Below are 26,910 nucleotides of genomic sequence, written 5' to 3'. Positions count from 1 at the left end.
CTGTCATGGTGATTTCAATATCTTCATGATAAAATCCCTTATGATTTGTAACAATTGTAATTTTCAAACATGGGCCGACTCATCACACAGGAAAYGTTAACTGATTTTTAATTAACAAAGTATGTTCTTAAGTTTTTGGGTTTTTTTTAATGTTACTGGGGTTATATATCTCAATCGGTTATTGAACTGTACTGAATCGTTACTCCTCCCCTCCCTCCCATATCATTAGAAGCAGTTATGTCTAGCAGTTTTTCCCCTCCAGTCTTTGTAAAAATCAAGAATGTTGCAGTTTCTAGTATTTCAGGTCATTAATCCCCGATCTACAATTAATTTCCAAGAATAGTTAATTAAAAAACTGTTGCTTCTGTACAATGATCACACTTTGAGCTTCTTTGATTATGAAAGTTTACTATGGACTGTATGTTTTAGCTATATTTTGTACCAAAAGAATAATTCTATGAAGTAACAGGAGTTTGCATGGAATGATCATATGGTCCTTCTTAAAATAAAAACCTCTTTAGGAAATGGCCTTAATACTAGTTGTTGCAATCTTGACAGAGTTCAGGAATGGGTCAAGTCTGTTTGGTGTTTAAGAGCAATGGGTCAAGTCTGTTTGGCATTTAAGAGCATTCAGTGGAAAATCCAGGATTTTAGATGACCGGAAACTGGTTATTCATCAGGTGACACTCCCTCTCAACAGCCACAGCCACCATTTCCTCAAACACTGTGGTGGAAACGTGCATGACACCATCTTCTTGACGAGACGGTTTAAACGAAGACTGAAGGATGAAACATGATTCTGTACCTAGCCCGTCATACCTGCTTATTGTAAGGGGACAACTTAAGTAGAGTAAGTTTTACATCAAAACACTGAAAGAGCTAAGAACCAAGCTTAAGATTTGCTACCTTTGGCATATGTTAATCTGTTTGGCTTAACACAGAACTGTGCAGAATGCTTCATGAATCTGTTCAAAATGAAAGAAAGAAGGAAACTGTGCATTAAGAGATGGTGAACTGAACAGCTGCAGCAGAAGCATAAGCCATACTCTGTTCCACTAACTTCACTATATTACTGGTAAACTTCAGCAGAAAGGAACTAATATCTTAAAACTGCTTCCACTGGGTCAACAGCTGTGCTAGTCAGAGTTGCTATCTCATGGTTTAATTCTGCAGTGAACACGTTGCAAAGTATAAAGAGGAAGCAGATATCGTATGCCAGGGATCACAGAAATCTTTATTTCCTCTGCTATGTCAAGGGCACACCAGCTCTTTCTATCATGCTCACAATACAACTAGTAAACTTAGAAGGTTCTTGACATTTATTTCTCCCCAATAAATAGTTAAATAGTTAAATACTTCAGCTTAACTGTCTTCACACGTAGCTTCTACCTGAAGCTCTACTATAATGCAGCCACCTTTAGATATACTTCACATCACACAGTAACTTCAGGATCAAGACATTTCTAGGGAATACGTGCTTCACAAAAGATACCACTGCAATGAGATGTTCTACCGCGACATCCTCTATCAAGCTTTGTACTTTTCAGAATATAAACAAACTTGATCACAGGAATTACAGCAATTTTCAATAAAAGTAACTTTCCCATGACAAACTGAGAAACAGATTTGCTCCTTATCTTGTAAGCAGAGGTTACTGATTTCCTTTTGAGTGTTTCCTTTTACAAAGAAGCTTCAACTCACTGAAGGCTACATATCAGTTGAGGAGTTCTGACACCATCTGAAGCAATACCACTTTAACTATTATAACTCAGTTTTCAAAGTTAAACAGATACTACAGGTCACTCAGCTTTTTACATTGAGGAACCTCTCAAGTTACAGGGGAACTACAAAAAAAAAAAAAAAAGTGTTACGCACTGACTACACATTGAGTCACAGTATTTCTATGCAGTACTATGAGATCAGAAAACCACTTAAAAGGACTGGAAATACATGGTTAAATTAAGTGTTATATGTAGAGCAACATGGTCATTTTTCTCCTGCACCAAACACAACGTGTGATTACTGCCAGTTGATACAACAGTTATATTTAAGTGTAAGTGGTGATGTAAATGCAATGCTATCTACAAACTCTAGTTCATACACAGTTATTTCACATTGCTCTACTACCATAAGAGACTTCAAAGAAACATCCATGCTTTCATCCATGAAAGAATTTGACATTATACATAAGATCCAACTATACATACACATCGTATGTACTCTCATGCTTCCAATCTTAGAGGGACACAAACACATATCCCTTAAGAATTTAAAAATAGTTTAAATAAGAATTAGAAGTTTCATATAATCAGTGATAGTTTATTTTGATATAAGACTATCCAACAGCCTTCAGAATTATCACAAGCCTAATGCCTTTATGGAAGAAGCATTTTATTAGGATTCCATGAACTTAGTTTGAATTTAAGCTATGCAAATGCTGTATGAAAATACTCTGAAGGAATGGATAGGATTCACTCCAAACACCTATATTTAGGTATGTACACACGAACTATGTGTCAAAGCTTCCACTAAAATGAATGGCATTATATGAGCGATTCAGCTGGCCAAGTATAAGGAGTTATTTTAGAATGAGCTAAATGAGTCTCTAGGCTATATTGACTGCAATGGGAGACACATGCCTCCCGCACAGAAAACACACATTTAGGTGTTTGAATCCGGAGCTGAATCCCACTTATGGTTTACTAAAACGATAAGATTGGACTAAAGATAAGCAAAACAACAACAACAAGCATATTACATCATATATGGTCACAGAATGTAACATGAGGTAAGAAGACAAAGTAGAAATAAAAGAACATTTGTACATTTAATAATGGTTTCTCCCCAGGACCTAAGGAACAGGAGTGACCTTGATTACTCCAAGGGTACAGCTCTACAAGTAAACTCAAGTATGGCTGGGAATGTTCCCACACACTATAATGCAACTAATAAGTTGTTAGAACAGACTATGGCATGAATTTGGCCTGCTCTGACTAGGACTTTTCCAAGCAGCTCCCAGGCATAGCCTGGCAGTTAGAAAAGTCCAGGGACCGTGCCCAGAAGGGAATTTGTATGCAGTCACCTTGTTTTGGAGGCTAAGACTAACATAGACACAGGATACTCCACACTGTGTGGCTTCAGCACTCAGGAACATTCCTGAGCACAGCTGATTTACTAGCATCGACATCGCTTTGTATGTCTTCTCTTGGGCTGTTGGGTAAGAATAAAGGAATTAATTTTGACTGAAGGGCTTCTAACAACTATTTTCACAGATGCAGAGGTTCACCGGAAATGACATTTAGTAAGGTGTTTACGAGTTCCTATGGCTATGTCTAATGTAGCAACTTTCTTCCCTCCTTTTTTTCTCCACTTTGGCACAGCTTGAATGACTGAGCCCTAGAATTTTACTAAACAGGCCAAAGACAAATACAAAAGGCAACGAAACTCCCCAAATTTCAAGGAAAGCATCAGATGAAGTATATGACTTTGACTCTGCTTTTCCTTAGGTCCAAAACAGTTACTTGATTCAGTACTTGACTGAATATATTTTATAATCAAGACCCTTCTAGATTACAAACCATTTGGGAATCTTGGCTCCTCAGGAAACATGAGAAAAATGTACCTACATATGGTAGAATCTGATAATGTACCAAAGCATTAAATGGAACCATCCAAAAAGCAGCTGCATATTCTTAGAGGTCTGATTTGTTCTACCTACTTCATGAGATGCAAAATGCTGAAGTAATTTCTTAAAAATATTCTTAATAATTTTTAGGTTGATTATTTTAGATAGCTCAGCTATTTTAGTTAGCTAAAGCTTAAAAATCATATTCAGTCCCTGTTGAGTTCATTGACAATATGCCCTTTGAGCTGAAATGCAGCAGAAATGAGGACTTAGAACAGTGTGCTGTATCTCAAAGAACTTGCTGAAAAATGCAACTCAGTCTTGGCACCACTATGAACAAGGAATTTATTTAAATAGCTATTTAGAAATCCCCCTTCTTCTCCTGCCAAGTTTGGATCTTAGCATGTACGTGAAATGCGCAGTGCTTCCCTAATTCAAAATGCATTTGGTTCAAAGAGGAAATAGATGTCAACAACAGAAATGGTGGGGTATAAAGCGAAGCACTGAACACAGCGTGGTAAAACACAAAGGAACTGACAATCAGCTAAATATTTGGAAGCATCCAAAAGAAACTGCTGATTTGGATCAAAATAATGTCTAGAAACAACACTTCTTATGTTCCTAAATGCTAACAGATTTTGTTTTAATGTCCTTTTTGACAGCTGTCTTTAACTTCTGGTAAAATCTCAGTAATGATTTGAATTTGTTAAAACTAAACTAAAATGCCCCTTTTCTCCCCTCTCAACTTCACAGCAGACCTGAGAAGAATTTCTGTTTTAACAAAACAACCCATAAAGGGTTACTAACTAGTTATAAGATCTTCTATATGGTCTTTAATGAAGCATGGAACCTGAAGTGAAATCAGCAGTTCTGTGTTAAATTCATTATTTCCTTTATGGATTAAGTCTATACTTGCTTGTTACAAATTAATTGCAGAGAGTAAAATCTGCTAATAAGCAAAATCATTGTAAGGAAAAGTATTTCCTCTGGCACTTTCTTACAAAAAGACATTTCTGTACACTAACCATATCTCCACTTCAGTACATTTCTCATTCTGCCACAAACACAGAAAAAATGCTAGGGTTCCTGGCACATTTCAACTATTTTTAAAATTCTATTTATCTTCGCACTTGCTGTTTTTATTCTGTAGTAGACCAAACACAAGAGGTTTGTGGTTCCCAACCATCTTGTTGGTGTTTTTCACTGAGAAAGTATAAAGCCTTCTATATTCCTTTACATCTTTAAACTGCTGTAAAAGCTGCTGTAAAACCAGTCCAGTGTTATGATTTCTGAAGCAGAGATAAGAGAAACATTTTGGGGAGTGACCTTTCATGTTAGGTTCCAACAGAAGATATGAAAGTCAAGCCATGCAAGCATTTATCACTTCGGACAGGAGTCAAAGGCTCGTTCCTAGCCACAGACGAGCAGAGAGAGCCCAGCTGGAACTCAGGACTGCCCTCCAGGACTGCTGTCAAATACGCAGACCGAGTTCCTCTTCACAAACACCAAGTGCCACACAAAAGCAGAAGTCCTTGCTACTCATTGTCATTGAAGATGGACTTTTTTTTAAAAAAACATTCATATTAAATGACATATAAGACAGATTCCCATTCGGGGCTGGAAATCCCTCTAGCACTCTTGGTTTGACGTTCTGATCAGACAGGGGCATGCTTTGTCCTCTGTGAACTGACAGAGGCAGCCACAAGTCATTGTGGAGAGAGTGATTCTCATATACAGAACTTTTACATTTATTTAGTTTAAAGGAACGGACAGTGCAAGATTCTTTGATTCAAGAGCAAGCAAAGAGTTCACTTCAGCAAGTGCTTAAACACTGCTTCTTTGTCAGGAAATGAAACTGTCTTTTAGAAAGGAAATGCTGACCTTCAGGAATTCCTTCTACAGAACTCTCTTTTATACAGAGATAAAATTAAAGTTACTCAAAACCATAAAAAGACTGCAAAGAGCTATCTGGAAAGCATTCACACAAATTCCATGGTTGTACATTGTTACTGCTCATCTTTAATGTACATCAGTAAAGCCGAACCAAGTCTTTGAGTACCTGAAAAACCGTGAAGTTGTATCAGGTGTATGTTACAGCTGAATTGGTATCAAGAATACTTCTAGCATACAGATATGTGCTTTCTGATGATGTTTACCTAAATATTTAAGTATTGTATACCAGTCTTAAAAATAACATTTATAATAAACCAAACTCTTATCACTGAGAAGGGAGAAGATAGCCTTCACAGAGACAGCAGCTATAGCAAACACAGCAATTCACTTCTACAGACCCAGCTGCCAAATCCGAACCGTCTTAAAACATCTCCTTTTCTCGGAAGGATAATAAATATGATCTCCAGTTGCACAATACATCAATTAAAGGTTCAAAGGAAGTTTCTTTTTGATATTTTGCTACTATAGAAAGCTGAACTCCCTAGAAGTGCACCCATGTACCAATATCACATTGTTCTTCATCCTTGCAGAACTTCCTAAACGATGGCAGTTAGGCTGTTGGCTGAAATATGGTTAAGAGGAATCGAGATCAAATTAAAACTGGTTAAAGAGTGCTCACCCTATTCCTCCAAGATCTTGCCCATTTGTTGTGTTATTGTTCCATAGAACTGTATCAAATTAAAAACACTAATACAGTGTTAAACTGTATAGAACTAGACTACACAAGACATCTTCTGTAAACCATCACAGAAGGACCCAGTGAGCAAAGATGCACTAAGCAGGACAAAGCCAAGGATGGATCACTTTACAACATCAGAAAGTTATTTTGTGAATTCTAACTTTATATCCTTCCAACAAATAGCAATTTTCTGAAAACATTAAGAACTATAACAAAATTGAGCTTTAAGTTTCACACACACAATTTTTGGCTTTTGTTACTTGATTTACTAATGTTTGGATATTGTTTTATTACTCATCTGAGCTCCTTTTATAATTAAAGAGCAAATTAAGTTTTACACATACCTGTGAGACACAAATATGCAGCTAAATACCGTTTTTCAAGGCCATCTTTATAGGTCTGAATCGCACCATAGATTGGAGGTAGAATGAAAATCAGGTTACTCACTGTGTTCCCTGTAGGGCAGAAACAAAAAACAGAGATTTAGTATTGGGTTCGCTACACTTTAAATGAACAAAGCTGCATTCCCTCAATAAAGATGGCTTCAATCATTTTCATCCAGAAAGCTACACCATTTTGAAATTCTTATTCTACTTTGACACAYGATATGAAGTTAAATTTTGCTACAACTTGGGTAACTTTATTTGAAGGCTAATGATATTGTAACTTTTATGTCATTTTTCATGTTTGGAGAGTAATAAAATACTAATTTAGATGGCACTTATTTTCTTGGCAGGAAGCAGAAAAAAGGGCTGCTTTGATTACACAGCTCTTGAATTAAAACCCAATTCCTTAAGAAGATTTAAGCCCTGTGTAGTTCAAGTTGGGCATTTTAGAAGGGCTTATTTATTTATTTATTTATTTAATTTTAAAGCTACTCTTGGAACTGTCCTCCACACTCCTCTCAGATACTTTAGGGACACTGAAGGACTCATTCCCAAATGAAAACAGTTCAATCTTTACTATAAATGTGCTAGTCACTGCGCGCACACACACACACCACAAACCTGGTGCTGCATCACAGATTACAATGTATGTCCAAAGACTGCAGTACGGTAAGATAAGGAAGAGCATAAGGCTAAAAGTCACTAATGCTCAGCATGATGGGCAACTGTCAAGACTCATCAAGAGCCTAAACATCGTCAAGACATAGCTGGTCCCTATCCCTCCTGCTGAAGCTGTGGTACTACACAAAAAACCCCACAATATATGTGTTGTAGAGATCAGAGAAAGCAAGAACAATCTTCGGCTCTGAGGACTCTTCCAGCAAAGAGGAAGAAGAATGAACATTTCTCTTTTGTCTTCCTTTTTTAAGCCTACCTTCCCAGTCTTATTTAGATGCATTTTCAAACTTTCCTGGCACTAGTGCTAATGACCTATACAAAAATGCAGAGAAACACTGAGAAGTGCAAGTGAAAAGAAAGGAAATGGGTAAATTTCTCACCAGAAGAAATGCAAATTCAGCTTTTTAGCCTAACCACAAATCATAATTTTGAGAATAAAGGTTATGTAATAAGAACCAAATGACATGCAATTTGGCCAAAAGAGCAGATGTATAAAAAAGGCTTACATAAATTAAACTGCACACTTTCACACTCCATCAGTTAAAAATATATATAACGTTGAAATCTAAACTCCTAATTTCCAATGACAAGTGCAACGTACGAGGCAAAACAAGTTATTTCGGGGTCTTTTATTCAGCAGAGCATCTCAGAACAGTTTCCCTTTCTAAAGCAAAGAACAAAAGTGAGCAGGCCATGCCCATATTACTCTTCTCACTCAAGTGTCTACTTTTCATGAGTCCTACTCCCCAGCATTATTGCCCAAAGAAAAGTGAAAACTATCAAACTGAGATCATACAGCCCCAAAATATTATGGCAATATTATGGCACACTGGGGCAGGGTGGCAGAGCAGGGAGGCAGGGGTAAGATCCATACTTTGGAGGTTTACAGGAAGTTCAAACTCAAAGGGAAAAATGATTATGTCAGAACATATGAAGCAGAAGTATATCTAGTTAACTTTAACCCATCAGCTCTTCCAAATTCTCATTTCTGCTTCTCATTTACTGCACAGCCACAAATTTGACCAAGTTATAACAACTGAAACAGAGGTGCCAGCTCTGCAAAGACGCACAAGTTTGTACCAATATAAAAGGTTTTTTTCACCCTTAATTTCTTGCGGAACCATTAACCTTGTACCCCATTCCTGTAATGATGCAATGGGCAGTGATTCACATTCAGCAGAGACCAGGTTTGGAAGAAACCTGCTAAAACTTGGTATTGTTTGGTACACTAACCATTACCGTGTCCTCCCACAAATCACGCAAAGATGTCACGTAGCCTCAAAAAGCAGAGTAAACGCTATATGGTATGGAATGGGGCCTGGATAATGAATCTTCTGCTTTCTAAAGCAGTTCTTAAACATGCCTGTTTTCAAGGTTTCAACACTAGCTGTAAAGCTGTAATTATGTTAAATTATTAGAAATTTATGAGTGTTTAATCTAGGACCATCTTGCTGAGAGAGGAAATACCATAGCCCTAATCTAGCTATAAATTCCTGCCACTCCTTCTCTGCACTGTTTGGCCCGTATTATTCAGAACATTTATAGCAGGGATTAGGTAAGCCTATTTGCAAAATATATTTATTGAAAGTTGTGCAAACTCTTTAAAAAGGGAATGGGGGTGGGGAAACAGTGAAGTCCTCTGGCATCCCGCTAGCAAAACTAATTCTTTCAAGATCACATACTGCAAGGCCTCTTCCAAATCCAAGGTCCCTAGGACTGCATATTTCATAATGCATATTTCATAAAAGTCTATTTAGTTTTTCCCAGATTATCCTCACTTACACAGAATTGTTCATAAATTCTTTAAAAGGAATTTTTGCTACATCCTTCAAAACGAGGGCAGTGGGATATGCAGAGAGACTAGCAAATAGTACCAAGAAAGAAGTAAAAGGTGACAAGTAACTATAGATCCACTAATCTAACCTTAATTAGCATGCACAGATTTAAAACAGGTTTCAAAGGAAACAAATAGATATGGAAGTGGAAAGCAAAAGAAATTAAGCTGTCAAAGAAAATCTAACCCTTTTTTTTTTTTTTTTATACCCGATTAAAAACAAAACAAAACAAAAACAGTAAATCTACTTGGAAAATCAGTGATGGAAGAATATGCAACTAAGGCAAGAGGTAGAAGGTATACGAAATAATTAAAGAAGAAATAATTGCTTACACCAAAAAGAAAACCAGTATGTGAGATGAGGATGAATACACGTGGACAGACCTTGGCTTTAACTTTGTACAGAATTCTTATATGTCCCTACTGGATTCCTCAAATACTGTCCCAGGGAGTGATCTAATTTTTCTTCAGTCACCACAAAGGCTGCGATGTCTGCCAACAGCAAGGAGGATTGGATTACTGCACAGGAAGAAATGAATCAATTCGCAGGCTGAAATGGCCAGAAACAGGACTAAATCTGATGGTCAAGAGCATGCCTTTGAATACTAATACAAAGCCCTCCTACAAATGTGGGATTAATTTACTTGAAAAGGCAGAAAAGTGAATTAAGATCACAGGGGGACTGATGGCAAGGCAGGCATCAAAACCCCCAAATTTATTTCCAGTAGAGGCAGGGAAACAGTAATGTCATTATGCAAGCCAGCAGTGAATACACTGGAGTATGCTGTTCTACGTTAGTTATCGATAAAAGAGGAAGCATATCAGGGCACAGAGAAGCACCTTTTAGATTCTAAGATAAAGTGGGACCTTACATCATGAAAAGGGACAAAAATTGCTCATCTTGCCTAGCCTAGCAAAACAAAGGCCGGAAAGAGTAAAGCTGTGCTCTGTAAATACATCACGGGTAAATGCTAGGGATGAAAGGGAGCTATTTGAAMCAAAGGACAACACTGACAAAAGAATAAAAAGATATGAACTAWCCCTACCTAAATAAGGGCTGGAAGTTAGGGGAAAGCTTCCAGCTGAGGAACAGACAATTACAACCGCTTCCCAATAGAAACGGGCAGCATGACAAACTTAATTACTTTCAGGGGAAGATCAGTAAGTTCAAAAGTTGCATTACATGACACTGTGACCTCTGACAGTAGCAGATCAGACTCTGTCCAAAGAGGCTATTTAGTGCACTAGGTAAAATGCTAGTTTAATTTATAATCATGGTAAACGGCAGAGACTCTGTGACTGAACTTGAAAATTGCCCCAAAAGTTTTTCAAGACTATTTTAATGCACAACATCATTTCAAACTTTTTTTTTTAATTCATTGTAAGAATTCTATGCTGTACCAGAACTAAACCAAATCCACACAAAACATCAATTAAACAGGTTCTGTCTATGAGGACAGCTATATCAGTGTTTCATCACATCTGCACAGTGTTCTCCAAGTACAATACCAAAAACTGACAAGTCTTTTCTACTTTGCATTTGCATTCAGAGTCATTTACAGGCCTTAAGAAAATTTACATAGTATCATAAATGCACACATAAATGCACATTATCTGCACAAATACTGAAATCACACCAAATGAACAACAACAAAAAAAAAAATCTAAAGATAACCCAACGAGGAAATAGTATTTACAGGCAATAATGGGCACAATACAGAGAACCTCTTACTCTTATCTGGAGAGCTCAGTGCAGTAAGAGAGCACACAAAAATTTGAAGGCCCCTACTTGCATAAATTTTCAATTTCCCCCCCAAATCCAGTTAATTGTATTTTAGAAAGTCATTTCTCCAATAAATTTGAACACGGAGTCAAAAGGGTAAAACAAGTAATGTTATAAATAAGTCAAACTGTAACAGAACTCGGTCTTAAAGAAATACTATTCACGGTATAAAAACATCTGGAACACAATACAGTGAGTTAGAATGTAGGAAAGTTTGTAGTAAGGAAGGAAAAGTGGTATAAAAAAAAGCAGCAAATATCATCTTCAGCTTTTGACAAGGTGACCAATGCAATTTGCACAGTGTTAAGAAACCCTTTCTCCTATGTTTGTACTTGGAATGAGTGTAAGATTTACAAACTGCAAGGATCTTTTCAAATGTTAAAATGTTCTCTCTCAAACAAATGAAGACTTTTGACTCTGGTAGTTTCTACAAGACAAAAAGGACAGTAGAAATAAATCAGGGTTACCCTCAGAGAGGAAAGAAGAAAATTTTTGAAATAAAATATGTGACTATACATAAAAAGCTCACTTAAAATCAGGACTGACAAACATGACATTCATTACAGGTTTTTGTTCTCCCTTTAAGAACACCTGCATTTTACTGTGAAAGAAAAGAAAGGGAAGCGGCTACTACTTTCTAAACTAGATACCTAAATTGTTATAAAGTCAATGTGTCCCTTTGTAAGTATAAAATAATAATAATAATAATAATCATCATCATCATAATCTGAGCCCCAAAAAATCCATTTCACTTTGTGCATTTTGCAGTGCACTGCACAGTCAGTTTTAGTGCACTACCCAGACCGTGCAGCTTTTTCTTTTTCCATCGCTGCATGAAGACAATATAAAAATAATTTAAAAGCACAAAGCCTGTCAGATGGCATCATGAAACATGCTGTACTTGAACCATCCCTCCAGCTACTTTGAAATATAAGGTGTTGTAGATCAAGACTTTCATTTCTGGAATCATCTCAGGYAGCTCCAGTGCAGACTACAGCTCATTATTAGAGGGTTTACCAAATTTAAAGGAATTCAGAAAGAAAGGACTGATTCAGGCATGTTTGAGAGCACGACCACCTACCACAGGGATAGCCTCTCTTTTTAAAGAAAGCATTTCTCTTGGAAGGATCTGCAGGCATATGAAATCAAGCATGAACCCACTCAGGGGAGAGTAACAGGAAAAGAAAGCAAGTTAAAAGGGTAGTCTTGTGGCCCAACACCACTAGATAAGGGGGAACAACACAAGATAAAAAGGTCTTTGGAAATTAGATTTGAACTGGAGAAGGAGGTAGCCTAACAGCTTAAAGAGAGAGAAGGATTTTGGGGCATTTCCTTAGAGGAATAAAACTCATTCACAGTAGTCCTTGCTAAGATGCGAGTACTTCATAGGGCACCTATCACAGTACTGTAAGTGTCAACAAGAGAAATAAATCTGAATAAAATCCAGCAAGTTTCCATTCAATTTATGCTATATATTATCAATCAACAAAAACTAAGTCAGAGCCCAGAGAAGGTCCAGGTTTGTATCACTTATTTTTGAAAACGCAGGCATTTCATAATTCTCCAGAAAATGCAACTACACAAATGAAGCAGTTTTGGCCACAGACTTGCATCTTGTGCTGTTTTTGCTTGCAACTTATCACCAGGAGGACAGTATAGCAATTGGATTTTCACTTCCACCAGCTGTTTTTAATATCTTCCACTTCAGAGTTCACAATAACGACACTTTGGAATGTCAGGAAATGAAAAATCCTGTTTCCATTTGATATTTCAGAATGACCTTGGGGGAGAAAACAGAGTCATCCCAACTGGAATTTGGCCAGTATATGAAAACTAAACTCCCGACTTTCTAATAAGCATAGAAGCATCAATGTAAACTTCCTGTTACTCAGAGAAACAGGACACAGTGTTACCCCAGGCTGGAGCTCAGGACCTACTCTGATTTTAGAGAAAAAAAAAAAGGGGGGGGGAGGAGGGATACTTTAAGTGACAAGATCTACTTCTCACATCCCATAATTCCTCAGGTCTCCCTTCCAAATACTAAGCAAACCTTGATTTTATTTAGCTGGACATTAATTGAAGTTGCAACTAAGGCGATTAAGTTGCAACTTATATTAGCCACCATGGTTTTATTAACAAAATGGGAAAATTATTCAAGCATGCAGAGAGTTAAATAATTACTGAACTGTATAAGCTATACATGAAAGCTTACTGAAGAACCATAAAAATGGGTACAGATAAATAACAATTCAAATGAACAGGTTATTAGAGTGACTATTAGATCTCCCGCTGTTTAAAATAAAACCAGATAGCTAAACAGCAAGTCCGTGTAAGTCACAAGAACTATAAAATTAAAAAGACAGATAAAACACCATGGAGAAATGAGATAGCGTAAACGCATTACAAAGGAATAATATATTAAACACAGCTCTATTTTGCTGTTAGCAAATACAACCGAAATGCCTCTTAGCATTCTATTAAGAAAACATCTCTAAAGGACCAACCAGAGGGGTTCAAATAAGAGCAAGCAAGAGTACTACAAAGGAAAGGAAAGTTCTTAAAAAAGGACTAAGTGTCCAAATACTGGCCAGGCAGCAATTGCAAGGAAGTGACACGGAAGCCAACAGATTTACAAGGTGCAAGCACTGAAAGAAATGGTTTGGGTTGCTGAAGAACAGCATTTTCATCAGCATTAACAGACTGAAACAAGGAAAAGGGAATTTCAGGTAGAACATCTAGAATTAGGTTTACTTGGCAACAGCAATACCTCCCAGAAGAAGCTATGAATCTTGGAATGGTTTCAAACGAGACTAGATAACGTACTACAAGACACACGGCGAGAACAAGCTTCCACGGGCAAAGAAAGGAAGCAAACGAGGCATGAAGGCAGTGCCTGCTCCTCAATATTAGCACCAGCACAAACACATACCACTAGCATGAGCACACCGCATTCCAGCCGCACACATCCCAGCCCCAGCAGCAACAGCTAGCTGCTCGTGACGGGTCGAAGTGCTGCGACAAGGCCAAAAGCACTGCAGGCAGCATGTCCGGTGCAGAGCTGAGGGCCAGCAAGGAGGTTTTAGTATTAAAAGTCAGTGTCTAGCACTGGTGCTTCTAGGCCTTCTAGGCTGCTTCTCTCTTGCTGGGCCATCGTTTCTCCAGAATACACAATTAGATGCTGATGCTCTTCTAAACAAAAATTGCACAGGTAAACCATTTAAGTGATTTAGTGGATGGGGGAGGGGTAATGAGGTAATTTTGGGGAAAAAATGATTAATTATTAAGAACACAATTTGATTTTTATTCCCAGTGCTGGTTTATGAGTGGTTCCAACATGCTGTGTCAAGTGATATGTTTTGATTTATGGCCTTATACACTTTATATCCCTGTGCAGAATTCATTCTCTTGGCATTCATAACACTAGTTCAGCTAATATTTTTGCAGATGCCTTTACTCCGATTACTGTATTTCATGTTACATTTGTGTTCTTCAAAACAATCAAAGAGTAGAAGATAATTAGAAGAAAAAGCTCTCAACACTCCTGACTAACAAAGCATGTACAAGAAAGCTCAGTTCAAACCTGTAAAGTGTGGGTGTGTTTTCCAATGCACAAGCCTCCCTTTGGTATCTAAGTCTTACAAAAGCACTTGTTATTAAACCGCTTTTGAATTGCCCTAGGTTACAATTAAGTTATCCCTTTCTTTATCCTCAACTCTCTGCAAAGTGCTTTTGCTACTGTGTAGTAAAGATACCAAAAAATTAGAACCTAAGAGGAGATTATACTAATGCTGATCTTGCCTCTTGTGTGCATTATACTAAAGAAAAGAATGAAAAGTAATACTATATAAATCCAAATTTTAAGCCTTCATATAAACATATGAAGTTTCATAAGAAACTGATGCCCTTGCAATCCCTTAAATACAGCATTTGTGTTCATAATGCAGTTACTTAACCTTGGATGGGGAAACATTTGTTGGTAGGCTAAGAATTTTTTTGTCCCTCCCCCCCTCAATGTAAAACATATTGGTTAGCTATATGGTTTCCATTACTGCAGTGTTTAAGCAACCTCAGTCTTTAATATACATATCCTCAAAACCCTTTGAGGAGGAGAACAGGTTAAAAGAGGGTGGTCGAGTCACTAAGAAACCTGCATAAAACTGAAGCCAGGCCTTCTAAACACCAGAGTGTTCCTCTAGCCACCAGATCATCCTTCCTTGCTACAATAAAAATGAAGTAATTAACCACATCACCTCTTGTAAATAAAGAGCTTCAAAGTAGAAAGTACATAAGAACTTAAGTAAAGTACATAAGAACTTTTTAGAATCATCACCTTTGTTACTAGTTCTTGCAATGTTTAGCATCATGGAGTCCTCCTCCTCCTCCTGGCATTTGAAGAGACAATCACAAAATGAGGAAAAGGTTTCTTAAGACCTAACATGCCAGAACTTGGATTTATGGTTCTTTTGGGGAAGGATGACTAAATTTTTTCAGAGGCATCTGTCTTGAGGTCTTTCATGAGCGATGTCTGAGATCATGGAATCACAGAATGATTGAGATTGGAAGGGACCTCTGGAGATCATCCAGTCCAAGTCACCCTACTCAAGCATGGTCACCTAGAGCAGGTTGTCCAGGACCGTGTCCAGTTGTGTTTTGAATACCTCCAAGGACGGAGATGCCACAACCTCTCTGGGCAACCTTGACCAGTGCTCTGTCACCCTCACAGTGGGTTTCTTATGTTCAAGTGAAATTTCCTGTGTTTCAGTTTGTGCTCATTGGCTCCTGTCCTGTCCCTGGGCACCACTGAGAAGAGTCTGGCTCTGTGTTCTTTACAACTTCCCATCAGGTATTTAAAGACATTGATAAGATTCCCCCCTCCACCCCAAGCCTTCTCTTCTCCAAGCTGAACAGTCCCAGCACTCTCATTCTCTCCTCATAGGACAGATGCTCCAGTCCTTCAGTCATCTTTGTGGCCCTTCGCTGGACTCGGTCCAGTAGGTCCATGTCCTTCTTGTACTGAGATCTGCATGAGATAGTGTTCTTCAGAATGGAGTTAATAGCACAGCTTTGGAGGGCAGATTACAAAAACATGGGGAACAACCATGAAGTTTGGCAGATCATTATGAACACAATGGCAAGAAAAATATTCTGAGGTGACAGGCCAGAATAAAGGTAGCTACCCCAGCTATATCAAAAAAGTCATGTTCCCAATGACTTTCAAAGCCTAGTTTCGCTAATTATCTCACTGTGGCTGTAACTATGTCTACCACACCCAGGTCTGCTCACAAGTGTAGGATATTCTGAAGCTTTAATACATGGTTTGTGGGTTTTGAAGGGACTATTACACTATATGTAACAATCTTAGAGGAAGTCAAAAAAGTGGTGAAATCTACCCTTGGCCATTTTTTTAAGACTTCAAAAAGAAACCTGGACAAACAGGATGGAGCACAGCTCCTTAATAGTATATTTTTTCCAATCCAGGATATCCACAAGTCACTGGGATATAAGAAACAAATTTGCACTACAGTTAGCAGATATGCCATCCAGTTACCTTTGAATTTTACTTTCATGGAGTACGGGAAGCCTCATGGAAAAGGAAACATCATTTCCCAGGCAAACATGCAGGATACCTCACTTAAGATGATAGCAAGAAGACCAATCACTTTGAAGTACACCTGGAAAGGCTTCTCAAGTAAATTTAAGGTAAAAATGGCGGACATAGGCACACCATTTGAAGTATTAATCTAGCAAGTGCACTGAAAGCAAGTGTTCAAAGCTGGAAAATGCAATCAAAGTCTAAACAGATCAGGCTGAGATGATGTAAAGTTAAAATACTACACTCAGTAAGCTCATTGCTGAAGGGCAGATTTGCTGCTATTATAGCCTTTACTGGAAAACAAAATAAAATGTATTTTAAATGTTATTTTAAGACAGACATGATGTTGGATTGGAAGGAAACAGCCAAGAAGGACAAGATTACTCTTGAGCCACCACTACAACTAAGCGGTGACCAATATGATGTTACAGGGATCATCCATTTACTTTTCATCTTATTTAGAGCCTTCCAAACCCCTTTCTTCTTGTATGAGTCATAGCTGCTGTCAGCATCCTGGCTTCATGTAAGTGCCTGCACCAACTCCTCTAAGCCTAAGGCTCTGTCCGGAGCAGAAAGCACAGCTTTCAGCAGCTGATGTTTTTGAGCTACCAGAGTACATCCAGCCCAGCATTTCCTGTCTTCAGCACAGAGATATCAACTTGAGGCAGAACATGCTGTGGGTATCACTTCAGAGGCGCTGGTAGGACTCTTCCATGCAATGTGCACTGAGATAAGAGACCAGCGTATTAAGAGAGCCCAATGCACTGACTGAATGGTGGGTGGCATAGAAAAATGTATCTATGCTTTTTTTCCAGGTATTTGTAGATTTAATCTGGGTAGCATTTCTTAGAAATCCAAATCCTCCTGCTTTCTTCCCTTTCTTGCTGTCACCGTGGATTTCCCCCCAGGTGTCCATCGTAATTAAAGTCTGTCCTACTAATATTCCATGTCATTCTTTTGCAGTTTGGCCCACTTGGACGGTAGGAACATAAAGTGGAGATGCTATTTGATGCTAAATGTAAAATGAGGCACACAGGGATAATGAAACTGGTCAGCAACCATAGCTTCATTCAGATACACAGCAGCTGTTTGAACATTGGTTGGTGATGTGCCCTCTTCCCGGCAATACTAGTAGCAACTCCCTACTTCAACTAACTTCCTTTTTTTTCGCATGACTCCTTTAAATTAAAAGCCTAGGGCCACCCAGAATATGCAATAAAAGAAAGATATTTGATCTGAGAAATGATTTTGGCTCTTCTCTTTCACTCCTAAATACCCAACCTCCAGCAAGAACTTTCAACTGTACACAATTCACTAACCATAGACTCAAAAGTTGTGGCTTAGTCTGCAACTTCTAACCCCAACTCTGTTTTTCCTCTTCAGTCATTCTCTAAATGCCACTTTGAGACAATTTTAATGTTCTTGCTTGAAAAAGAAAAGACATTTTTGGCAGTTGCCTGCTAGCCCACAAACCTTGGCAAAAGCTGTTTAGCTATACAGGGAATGAATCTACTTCTGCACAAAGACAGCAAGAGCAAAGACCAAATCTTAAGTATTTCACAATCTAAACCAAATACAGGAAGACATACTGAAGGTTCAAGCTTTAAACACTGTCTTTTTGTTATAAATAAAACTTAAGATAGTACCTAAACAGTTCACATGGTGGGTGGCAAGCGCTGGGGCAGAAGTAAGTTGATATGAAATAGTTGAAAACTGAACACATAGCAGACTGAGTTCCCAGCACAAATGGTGGTAGAGGAAACTTTCAGAGGACAGGTTTGAGACTAATGTAGAGGAAATATGATAAAAGCAGAAAAATATGAATTAATACAAAAGACAAAGAAATTAGCATGTAGGGGTTTAAAGGCAGGAAAAAGAATTGAAGAGCTTGGAAGGGAAGGTATTTAAAGAAAAGGACTATTCTTCTGCAGCCTAGAAAAGAGAAAGAAGAAAAAAAACACCAGAAAGTGAAACTGGGATGGATTGAGAATTTTAGGATTAGACAACTGAATCCTGACATTAGACATTGTGCTGAAGACAATATTCAGAGAGGCCTCACAGAAACATAAAACTTGGGCCTTTAAAGATTTAACAGCCACTAAGTTCCAAACCTGGGAGTGAAAAGTAACTGTGATATCACAGATGCAAGTCTCAGCAGTTTGCTTAAGAGAACAAAAACAACATCTGCTGTATGATTTCATTACCACAGCACATTTCTCTGCTACTTTCCAAAGCATCTACACAATTCAGTTGAGTTTATTCTTGTTAGACAGTCCACTCACCAGTTTGAAAGAGGTACAAGCAATACGAGCTGGCAAGGCTTATCTGTTTTTTCACTCTGCTACTTCTAAAGAAAGCCATGAGCTCCGGTATTACTGCTGCTGCTAGCTGCAGCTTTATGGAGATGGCATTAAACTGTATCCATTTGCAGAAGCCAGACCTGCAGGCACAGGGGACTACGAACAAAAGTGCATTGCCAAACTTCTTTCTAAACTTCTGCTACTAAATTGAAAAATCAAAGAAAAGAGTTTTGCTTCTCCAGTTTTCTAGACTGCTTACTCACGCAATGGTCAGCACATTGCATACATTTAGTCCTCTCTGCTTCTATGGGTAATTCCCACAACTGTGAAAAAGACTTGGGGGAAAAAAACAAACAAACAAACAAACAAAAAGATGAAGGCATGATTTTTCTACTCATGAGCAAAATATGGCCTGGAGCAGCTCTGAGTTTATATACATATATATAAGTCTACAAGATTTAAAAATGTCTGTATCCTGTGGGAGGAATGAAGAGACTGTCTGAAAAAATATGCCTTGAAACACTCCTCCTCCTGAGCGCAACAATCCACAGAGCAGGCTGGGGCCAGCACTAGACCTGGCAATCACGGGCAGGAGGAAAGCACTGGAAACTCCCTCCAGGAGCAATCATGTCCAAAACGAGAATCGTGCAAACATGCCCTTTCTTACACAGGGAATTTTGTTAAGTATATATAGAGGAAAAAAAAAGACACCTATTTTACTTAGCAGAACAAATGCGAATGCCATGTCGTGACAACAAACTCAGTTCTTTGGGTCATTTTATCTCCCTGTTGTAGGTGATCCATTTGTCTTTAGAGAAAGTCATGTCTGCAGATCCCATTTCTCAAAGACAACATGCAAATATTTCTTCAGATATTCTTGGTTTTCTTCATGGTAAGGTCAAAATACCCATCAGAAGGGATCACAGTAGCAGGCTTTCCAGTTGAGAAGCAGGCTTCTGCCTAAACAAAGAAATGCGTTGACTAGGGAAGAAGGAAAAAAAAAAAAAGGTGAACAAATGGCACATCTAATAGAGGGGACAGACACACTCTGTCCCAAGATTGTCAGTGCTCCAAAAGATTAGTTCTAATGCTTAACCATGCTAAAACAGCTGTCCAGACTATTTCTCTGACCTAATACTGCATCTGACTCTTGGATGCTGGATCTCGTCCAAATGAAAATCATCACCCACATCAGCAGTTACTGAAAATCTAGCCTACAGGGTAGTAGCATCTTGAAGCTTTGCTGTAAATACTAAGCTCATTAAAGCACTGTATGAATCAGAGAGCATCCAAGGTCATATTTTATGACCACAAGGTTGATACCTTAAAATCCTACTAGCGCTGGAATTCATACAAAACATTCTCAGGTGTCCTGTGCCAAACACCCATGACTCACAGAAAAGCAGATGTGAAGGAAGAAACTGAGGGAGAGGCATGGCTGGTGTGCGTTATGTACACTGTCCTGGCTTCACTCACCTTATGCAAACTGTTAGGGGCAGGCAGCTGTCCAGCTCCCCTCTGGCACCACTTCTTTTTCTAATTCTGATTGTCTGCTTTCCTGCCTAAAGATGACTGAGCCTTCCCTCCTCCCCAAACGTGAAAGTCAAATATCAAACTACTGGGCTGAACTTTGTCCAGAAGAACCAGCCCACACTCTTGTCTCCTTCTCCAGCTCCTCTGATTAGAGAGGGGAATCAAGGCAACCTTGCTTGTACTGAGCTACAAGGGAAAATGTCCTCTGCTCACAGAACCAGCTTGAGATCCTTTAAGGGACACTGACCCTGTACAGATCATTCCTGGGTCACTCCTGGAAGTTAGCGAGGACACGAGGTTCTGAAAACAAGCCCAAAGAGGAATAATCTCTCCCCAGCAAAACCAAAAGAAAATAGAATGATAAAATAAACTAAAGCCCTGGGACACAGCTGGGAAACAGATACACTGCTGAACTGCTCAATTTTGAAATAAAGTTTGGAATTTCCCTCAGGAAAGTTCTGCAGTTTGGAGAGCAGCCTGAGTCACCAGTTGCTGGAAAGGCAAAGAAATGGAGATGAACCTTGTGCCGGTAGGGGGGCACAAGGGGTGCATGAATGACGGAGAGGGCTCGTTCTACTTCCTAAGCTCCAAACGGACTGGAGCAAATACTTCGCCGGAGGAAATCTACAGACCTTGCCGCAAAGGAGATAATGATGATTCTGCAGAGGCTGCCTGCATTGATCACCAAGCAAACGTCAGTTTTTCAGTCACTGATCATATTGCATATGCAGCATATTTCTTCAAGCAAATTAATTGGGAAACAAAAAGAAAGACAGAAAAAGATAGCTTGATTGGACACTTTAGCCTTTTCAGATAGCACAAAAAAAAAAAAATCAGGATATATTACATTTGCATTTTCAATTGGACAAAGGAGTCTGCGTCTGAAACCTTACATCTAGATGGTGCTCAGCAAAATAATCACTGTGACTCCACCCAGATCTTGCCTACATGGGGATTTTCAGATATTCAAATCAATTAATGGTAGAAGATCAATACTAAAGCAGTGTTTCTCTGCTTTTCCAGCTGTAACATTCTCTAGGAACTTCTCTCTTCCTGACACCTTTCTTCCTTCCTTGTGATGCTTCTGTAAACACAGAATAACCAAACACCTTTAATTCATGCAGCAGCTCAGCTTCTCCACTAAGGGATTGAAAAATCGTTGTAATTACTGAGGCAGGTGTAAAGAGTCCCACACCGCTGTTAACCATTTGTAAATCACTACAAAAAAACAAAAATTATTCTTGGTTCTCTGTTACTGTTATAAATTTATGATACATGTTTTGAACTAAAAGAACTCTTAGAATTTTCCTAATCTTGCATGATCCATGAACCTTTCTATGATTCCCTTTAGGCTTTTGAGCTAGTTATAGAAACATTAAACCATGCTAGCACTTGCATTTATTCCAAGATAAAATGACCACATACTGCTGAGCTGCTGGGGCCGGAYAGAATTCCCAGAGTTCCTTTTAACATTTTTGGAGTGATTATTAAATCTTTGCTTTGTTTAAAAAGTATCTTCCCCACTGTTCTGTGAAAGACTCAAGCAAGTAAGGAATATGCATTTCACAAATATCAGTTTCAAACAAAAAACAAAAAACAGACTAAAGACATTTTTATCTTTCAATTATGACAACTGTAGTTTTTATCTGTGGCTAAAAACTCATTTAAAGTCATTTAAAAGCCAGTAGTATTACCTTACTATAATACGTATATTTTTATATATTCTGCAAATTTGTATAATGCAGTTCATGAACTTTTCTGCCTTACTTTGCGYATAGCAAAATTAAATTGTACAAATGCCACTGCTCTGTTAACATTTGGAGTGGCAGATGTCCAATTGCCAGCTGTACAAGAACTGAATATGAAGTGCTAATTATAGCGTAATCAAACGCTTTGTTAAACCATATTTAAGAATTTTATTGTCACTTAATAACTACACAAGTATTAGTAGGTAAACACACATGTGGTGAATTACCACAGCATCCAGCAAGTTTTAAGCACATCGGTAAYGTGATGGATAAATGAGAGCTAGTTGATTGGACAAACCTGCACTTTTCAAAAGCCTTTTGACCCTGTCTTTCCATGAAATTCTGGGGAAAAACAGAAAACTAAGCTGTCAGGAGGTAAAAGGTAAAGCTTCATCATAGATTAGAAACCCASAGAGACAAAAAAGGAAGGATTAAAAAATTCATTCATTGCAGCAAAAGGCATCAGAACAGCATCACAAGTTTATCTGATGGCTTAAATCAAGTATATTCATTTGTGACCTAAGAAGGGAAGCAAAAATAACGCGACATTTGCCAATGACTTAAAGTTATTTCAAATTATTAAATAGAGGAGAAAGTGTGACAGTAGAGACCATCTGCCTGCCTTATGAGTTTACTTCCGCTACATTACTCTTTGAAGAAAGGAACCCCTCTATCAACTTTTTTTTCTCTCCGCAGCACAAAAAGCAAGCGAGAAGTGTTCATCTTAAAAAGCATCCCACAGCTAAGCACCATTCTATATACTCCACTTGACTTTACAGCCACCATCAATTAGTTTAATTTTCCCTTTACGTTTTCGTCTATACTGTCCCCTAAGGTGAGGGAGCTCCCTGAAGGAGCCTGATAAATTTAAAAAGGAAACCTGTGATGTAGCTTCCTGCAATTAGGCTGTTAAACTTACATACTCTAGTCCCTTTCAGCCTTAAAAATCTGTAAGACCATGACATTGCCTTTGTTTAAATCCCAGTTTAGAACTCATCTGTCACGAGGACTTCATATAATTTAGTCACAGCTAGGCAGTTGGCCTGATGACACCCAATTAATCCTGATGATTCTTCCTCCATCCACCACTTTATTATTGAAAGAACAGACAGATAAAATACACTGTAAGCATTTGTAAGCTGGAGAGAGTTGGCTTTGTTTAATTTTTTCTTTAATATGCAGGGATAATACCTAACCCAACAATCTCTGGCCCTTTTCCAAGGTCTCTGACAAAAGAGCTAAAATACAGCCAGACATCCAAGAGGACAGGGTGACAGTATATATGTGGCAGTCAGAATTCAATATTAATGACATTATTCTAACTTTAAGTAAATTTTGTAAATCAGTAGTTCAAAAGAAATGGTCCCCATGCACAACAGAGATGCAGGTATCTTTGTCGACAGCTCAGTGAACATTGTCTTTTTTTGAGTGCTGCTAAGAAAATAATATTTTTAGGTTGTTGTTTGCAACATAGAGAATGCTCTGATGGCACTCTGTGTGTGAATGAGATGTCCCTCATCTAACAACACAGGTAACAGTCATCTTATTTCAGTATACCCATAACAAAAATAGGAAGAATGTAAGAAAGATCAACAAAAGTGACTASAAACATAGGCAGATTCTCACGATCTGCTTTTTTTCTAAATAAGGATCCCAAAAGGAAGGCACTGTTACAGCGATCTGGTAGACAGATATTCAATAAAAATAAAAAGCAGTGGATTTAACACTGGTAATAGAAAACACCTTTTCTTATATGAAGGTAGCAAAACATCCTGTCACAGAATCAGCAGCCAAGAAAGAAGCRATTTCTACCAATTCCCTGGGAAGTCTGAAGCCATATTCCAGATGCTTTCTGCTGTAAATGTCAACATAAGGAGCTACTATCTCAGAAGCAGTCATGCTGYAGACGGTGCATATTAGTCATGGACAACAATTGCTCAAGGCAGCATTTCACATATTTGAAAACATCAGAAAAGTCTGATCTGCACTGAAACACACTGCTAAGTTCATAACATCAACAAATCCCCCCACCYCCATCGTTTTCCTGACTGAGAATTATAAACCCCTCAGGTACCGCAGAGGGCTTCTTTGAAATTAAAGTGTTTGTTTAAAATGACGCTATTCAAAATATTTTCAACAAAGGAAATATATGAAGGTTAGTTATACTCATTCTTCATATTCTACAAGACAAACCTTCCTTACAGTCATAACAGTGGATGCAAGACGGGTAAGCCACTGGTCATATAGACTTTCAAATCAGAACAGACCCCAAAAACTGAACATCACACGGGCTAAACTGACCTGAAACAYGACCCCTTTTAAAAGAAGAGTGCACTGTAACATTTAAGCACTTAGTGTTTTAACAATAGCACTTACATTTGACCTTGTTCTGTTTGCTTGGGTAGGAGGGTAGGGTTTTCTTTATTATTATTTTGCTAATATCGGTATRCAAGAGCTTGAGCAATTCAGCATAAAGGCACTGGGAGCTGAAAAAGATTAGTTCAAAGCAAATGCATCCATATTGCTTGCCCTCCAGCACATAGGAGTCAACACAAACGCCTGAGAAAGCCTGAAGAACTAACTACTACACCATACGATAGAGGGGTAAGAGTCATTTTAGCACCTAACACAGTTAAGCTGGTAAAATAATTCTTTTCAACAGGTTTTCAATTTCAATTGGTTTAATATTCTACAGAAAGACGTAGAGCAGTTAGTCATCCATCACCATGAAGGCGGAAAACTGGCTAGGTGCAGAAAAGGCATTCTCAGAAAGGCAAAAAAAGGCATTTTTCGTTATAAAAACATGAACCTTTGAGTATGAATCATTGTGTTTGGGGTACATCAAGAGAGAATGCAAATATGAAGTGCTATAGAAACAACACTGTAACACGTTMCCTCACCTTCACATCTCTGAATACATACATTTGATTAGCTGCCATCATTTACTAATTCTTTAGAGAATGAATGGCAAAGAAYTGCACGTAGGCTTCTGGAACACAAYGTAGCAATTTGTACTAAAATTAGCATATTAAAAACAAATTGTTACATGGCATGAAGACTTAATTTGCATGACAAGCTTTCAGTTTGGCTCCTCAGCATGCTTTAGAAACCTAAAGAAAACAATATTTGACTTGGACCTCCCAGTATCTTTCAAGCTTCAGGCCTCCAATGGTTTCTTATAAATTATTTGTGACAAACATTTAATGCAAAAAAWTTAAAAATACCATCACTGTAGCTGTTACCAAGAGAGCGAGAAGTCCAAAACCGATTTTCACTTTTCTATAAATTACATGACACTTAAAATAAAATAGGCTGTATATGAGTTTTAAAAACAGTACCATCAACCGCAACATCAAAAATCACCATGAGAACTTTGAGAGAGACAAGCATCGCCATTATTCAAATGGAGAAAACAAACCAGAAAGTAGAAAATTTGGTAGAGTAATGAGGCTATACAGGCAGAGCAACTGGCAGAAGAGAGTTTGGTCACACACAGACCCTAAATATACTCCCAGCTCTTCTGTTGAATCAACTAGATTTCAGAATAACCTTTCTCTAATCTTCCAAAATAATTAGCYTCAAATTCAGTATTCTAGAGAAAGTTGGAAAAGAACCCTTGGTTGTTTTATGAAAGATATGTTGCCAATCCTTTTGTGCTAGCTAATTTTTAAATGTAGTGGTTTCATATCATCAGAAAAAAAAAAATTCCTCTGACCTTTACAGTGCTGTTATTATTAGTAATAAACTAAGCCATCTTCACATAACCACTGAAACTATCTAATGTTAAACTAACCCTAAAATAAAGCAGGCCTGTTTACTGTTTTGCTTTTTAACCTGGACCATTTGAATGCTCTATCTTACAGCACAACCCTTACACAGAATTGCTTTAGCACAGCTGAAGGAACAACAAACCATGGTCCCAAACACTAAAACCTTGAGGGGGGACCAGAAGTCTTAAAACAGCTTTTCCATTGTGGAAAACATACCATATAATTAATCCCTTATTCTTCACAACAAACACCTTTCTACCTTGCACCTTTAATCTCATCCTCGTCTTCTTTCTCCTGCATAATCTAGAAGAGGATGAAACCTATAAATTCACATGTCCAACAATGTGGGAATTATTTCAAAATTTACATGCACACACTACCAGTCMAATTTATTTTTACATGGGGGAAGTAACAGACCTTCCTCTTCCCTATGCAGATTATTTCACAAATTACTTTTTACCATGAGGAAAGCATAAAAATATATGCTTTGCAAAACTGTCATTCTATTTAAAAACTTCTGTGTATGACCCGTTTTCGAATATTAAATTTTGTTCCTTTTTAAAGGGGCCTGCCTCTTTCAGCCATAAATCTACATAACAACTTCYTTCCCCCCCCACCCCGTCCATGCTACTGCTATTCGACTGCTGTACTCCTTCCCATTCCCACACTCCAAAACCTCTTTCACAACTATTCATTTTGGTCCTTCACCCATGTCAGTGTTTGCAGTCAGAAGTCACAGCCCAGAACCTTCCACCTCCTGGATGCCAAGCTCTCCCAAAGCACGGCCGAAGCAGCCCAGCTATGAGAGCGGCCTTTTCGGATCGCCCGCTCCAAGCACTTGAGGGGAGACCAACCTGTTCAACTTTCCTACGAGTTTCCCAGAGTCTTAACATTTCAAAAGCAGCCTCTTATCTTTATGTGTGTGAAAGCTTTTGGAAGGCATGAAAGCTTTTGGAAGACGGGGTGTCTGGGAGGGCAGCACGTAACTACAACCACTACACCCTGTAAAGTCACTGCACAGAACACAA

General features: G+C 38.3%; 1 protein-coding gene across 1 annotated transcript in view; it reads right to left on the bottom strand.

Annotated features, from left to right (window-relative positions):
• Positions 1-16,655, bottom strand: part of ACER3 (alkaline ceramidase 3) — a 46,791-nt gene extending 30,136 nt beyond the window's left edge. Inside the window, exons 1-3 of the mRNA XM_026078148.1 lie at positions 16,566-16,655; positions 15,269-15,320; positions 6,602-6,712 (exon numbers count right to left, since the gene is read on the bottom strand). Of these exons, the coding sequence (XP_025933933.1) occupies positions 6,602-6,712; positions 15,269-15,320; positions 16,566-16,655 (253 nt within the window). The remainder of the gene's footprint in view (positions 1-6,601; positions 6,713-15,268; positions 15,321-16,565) is intronic.
• Positions 16,656-26,910: the final 10,255 nt, after the last annotated feature.

Source organism: Apteryx rowi, unplaced genomic scaffold, assembly GCF_003343035.1.
Source record: "Apteryx rowi isolate R43461 unplaced genomic scaffold, aptRow1 scaffold_471, whole genome shotgun sequence".
Taxonomy (NCBI): Eukaryota; Metazoa; Chordata; class Aves; order Apterygiformes; family Apterygidae; genus Apteryx; species Apteryx rowi.
This window is presented reverse-complemented; position numbering and strand designations above follow the sequence as displayed.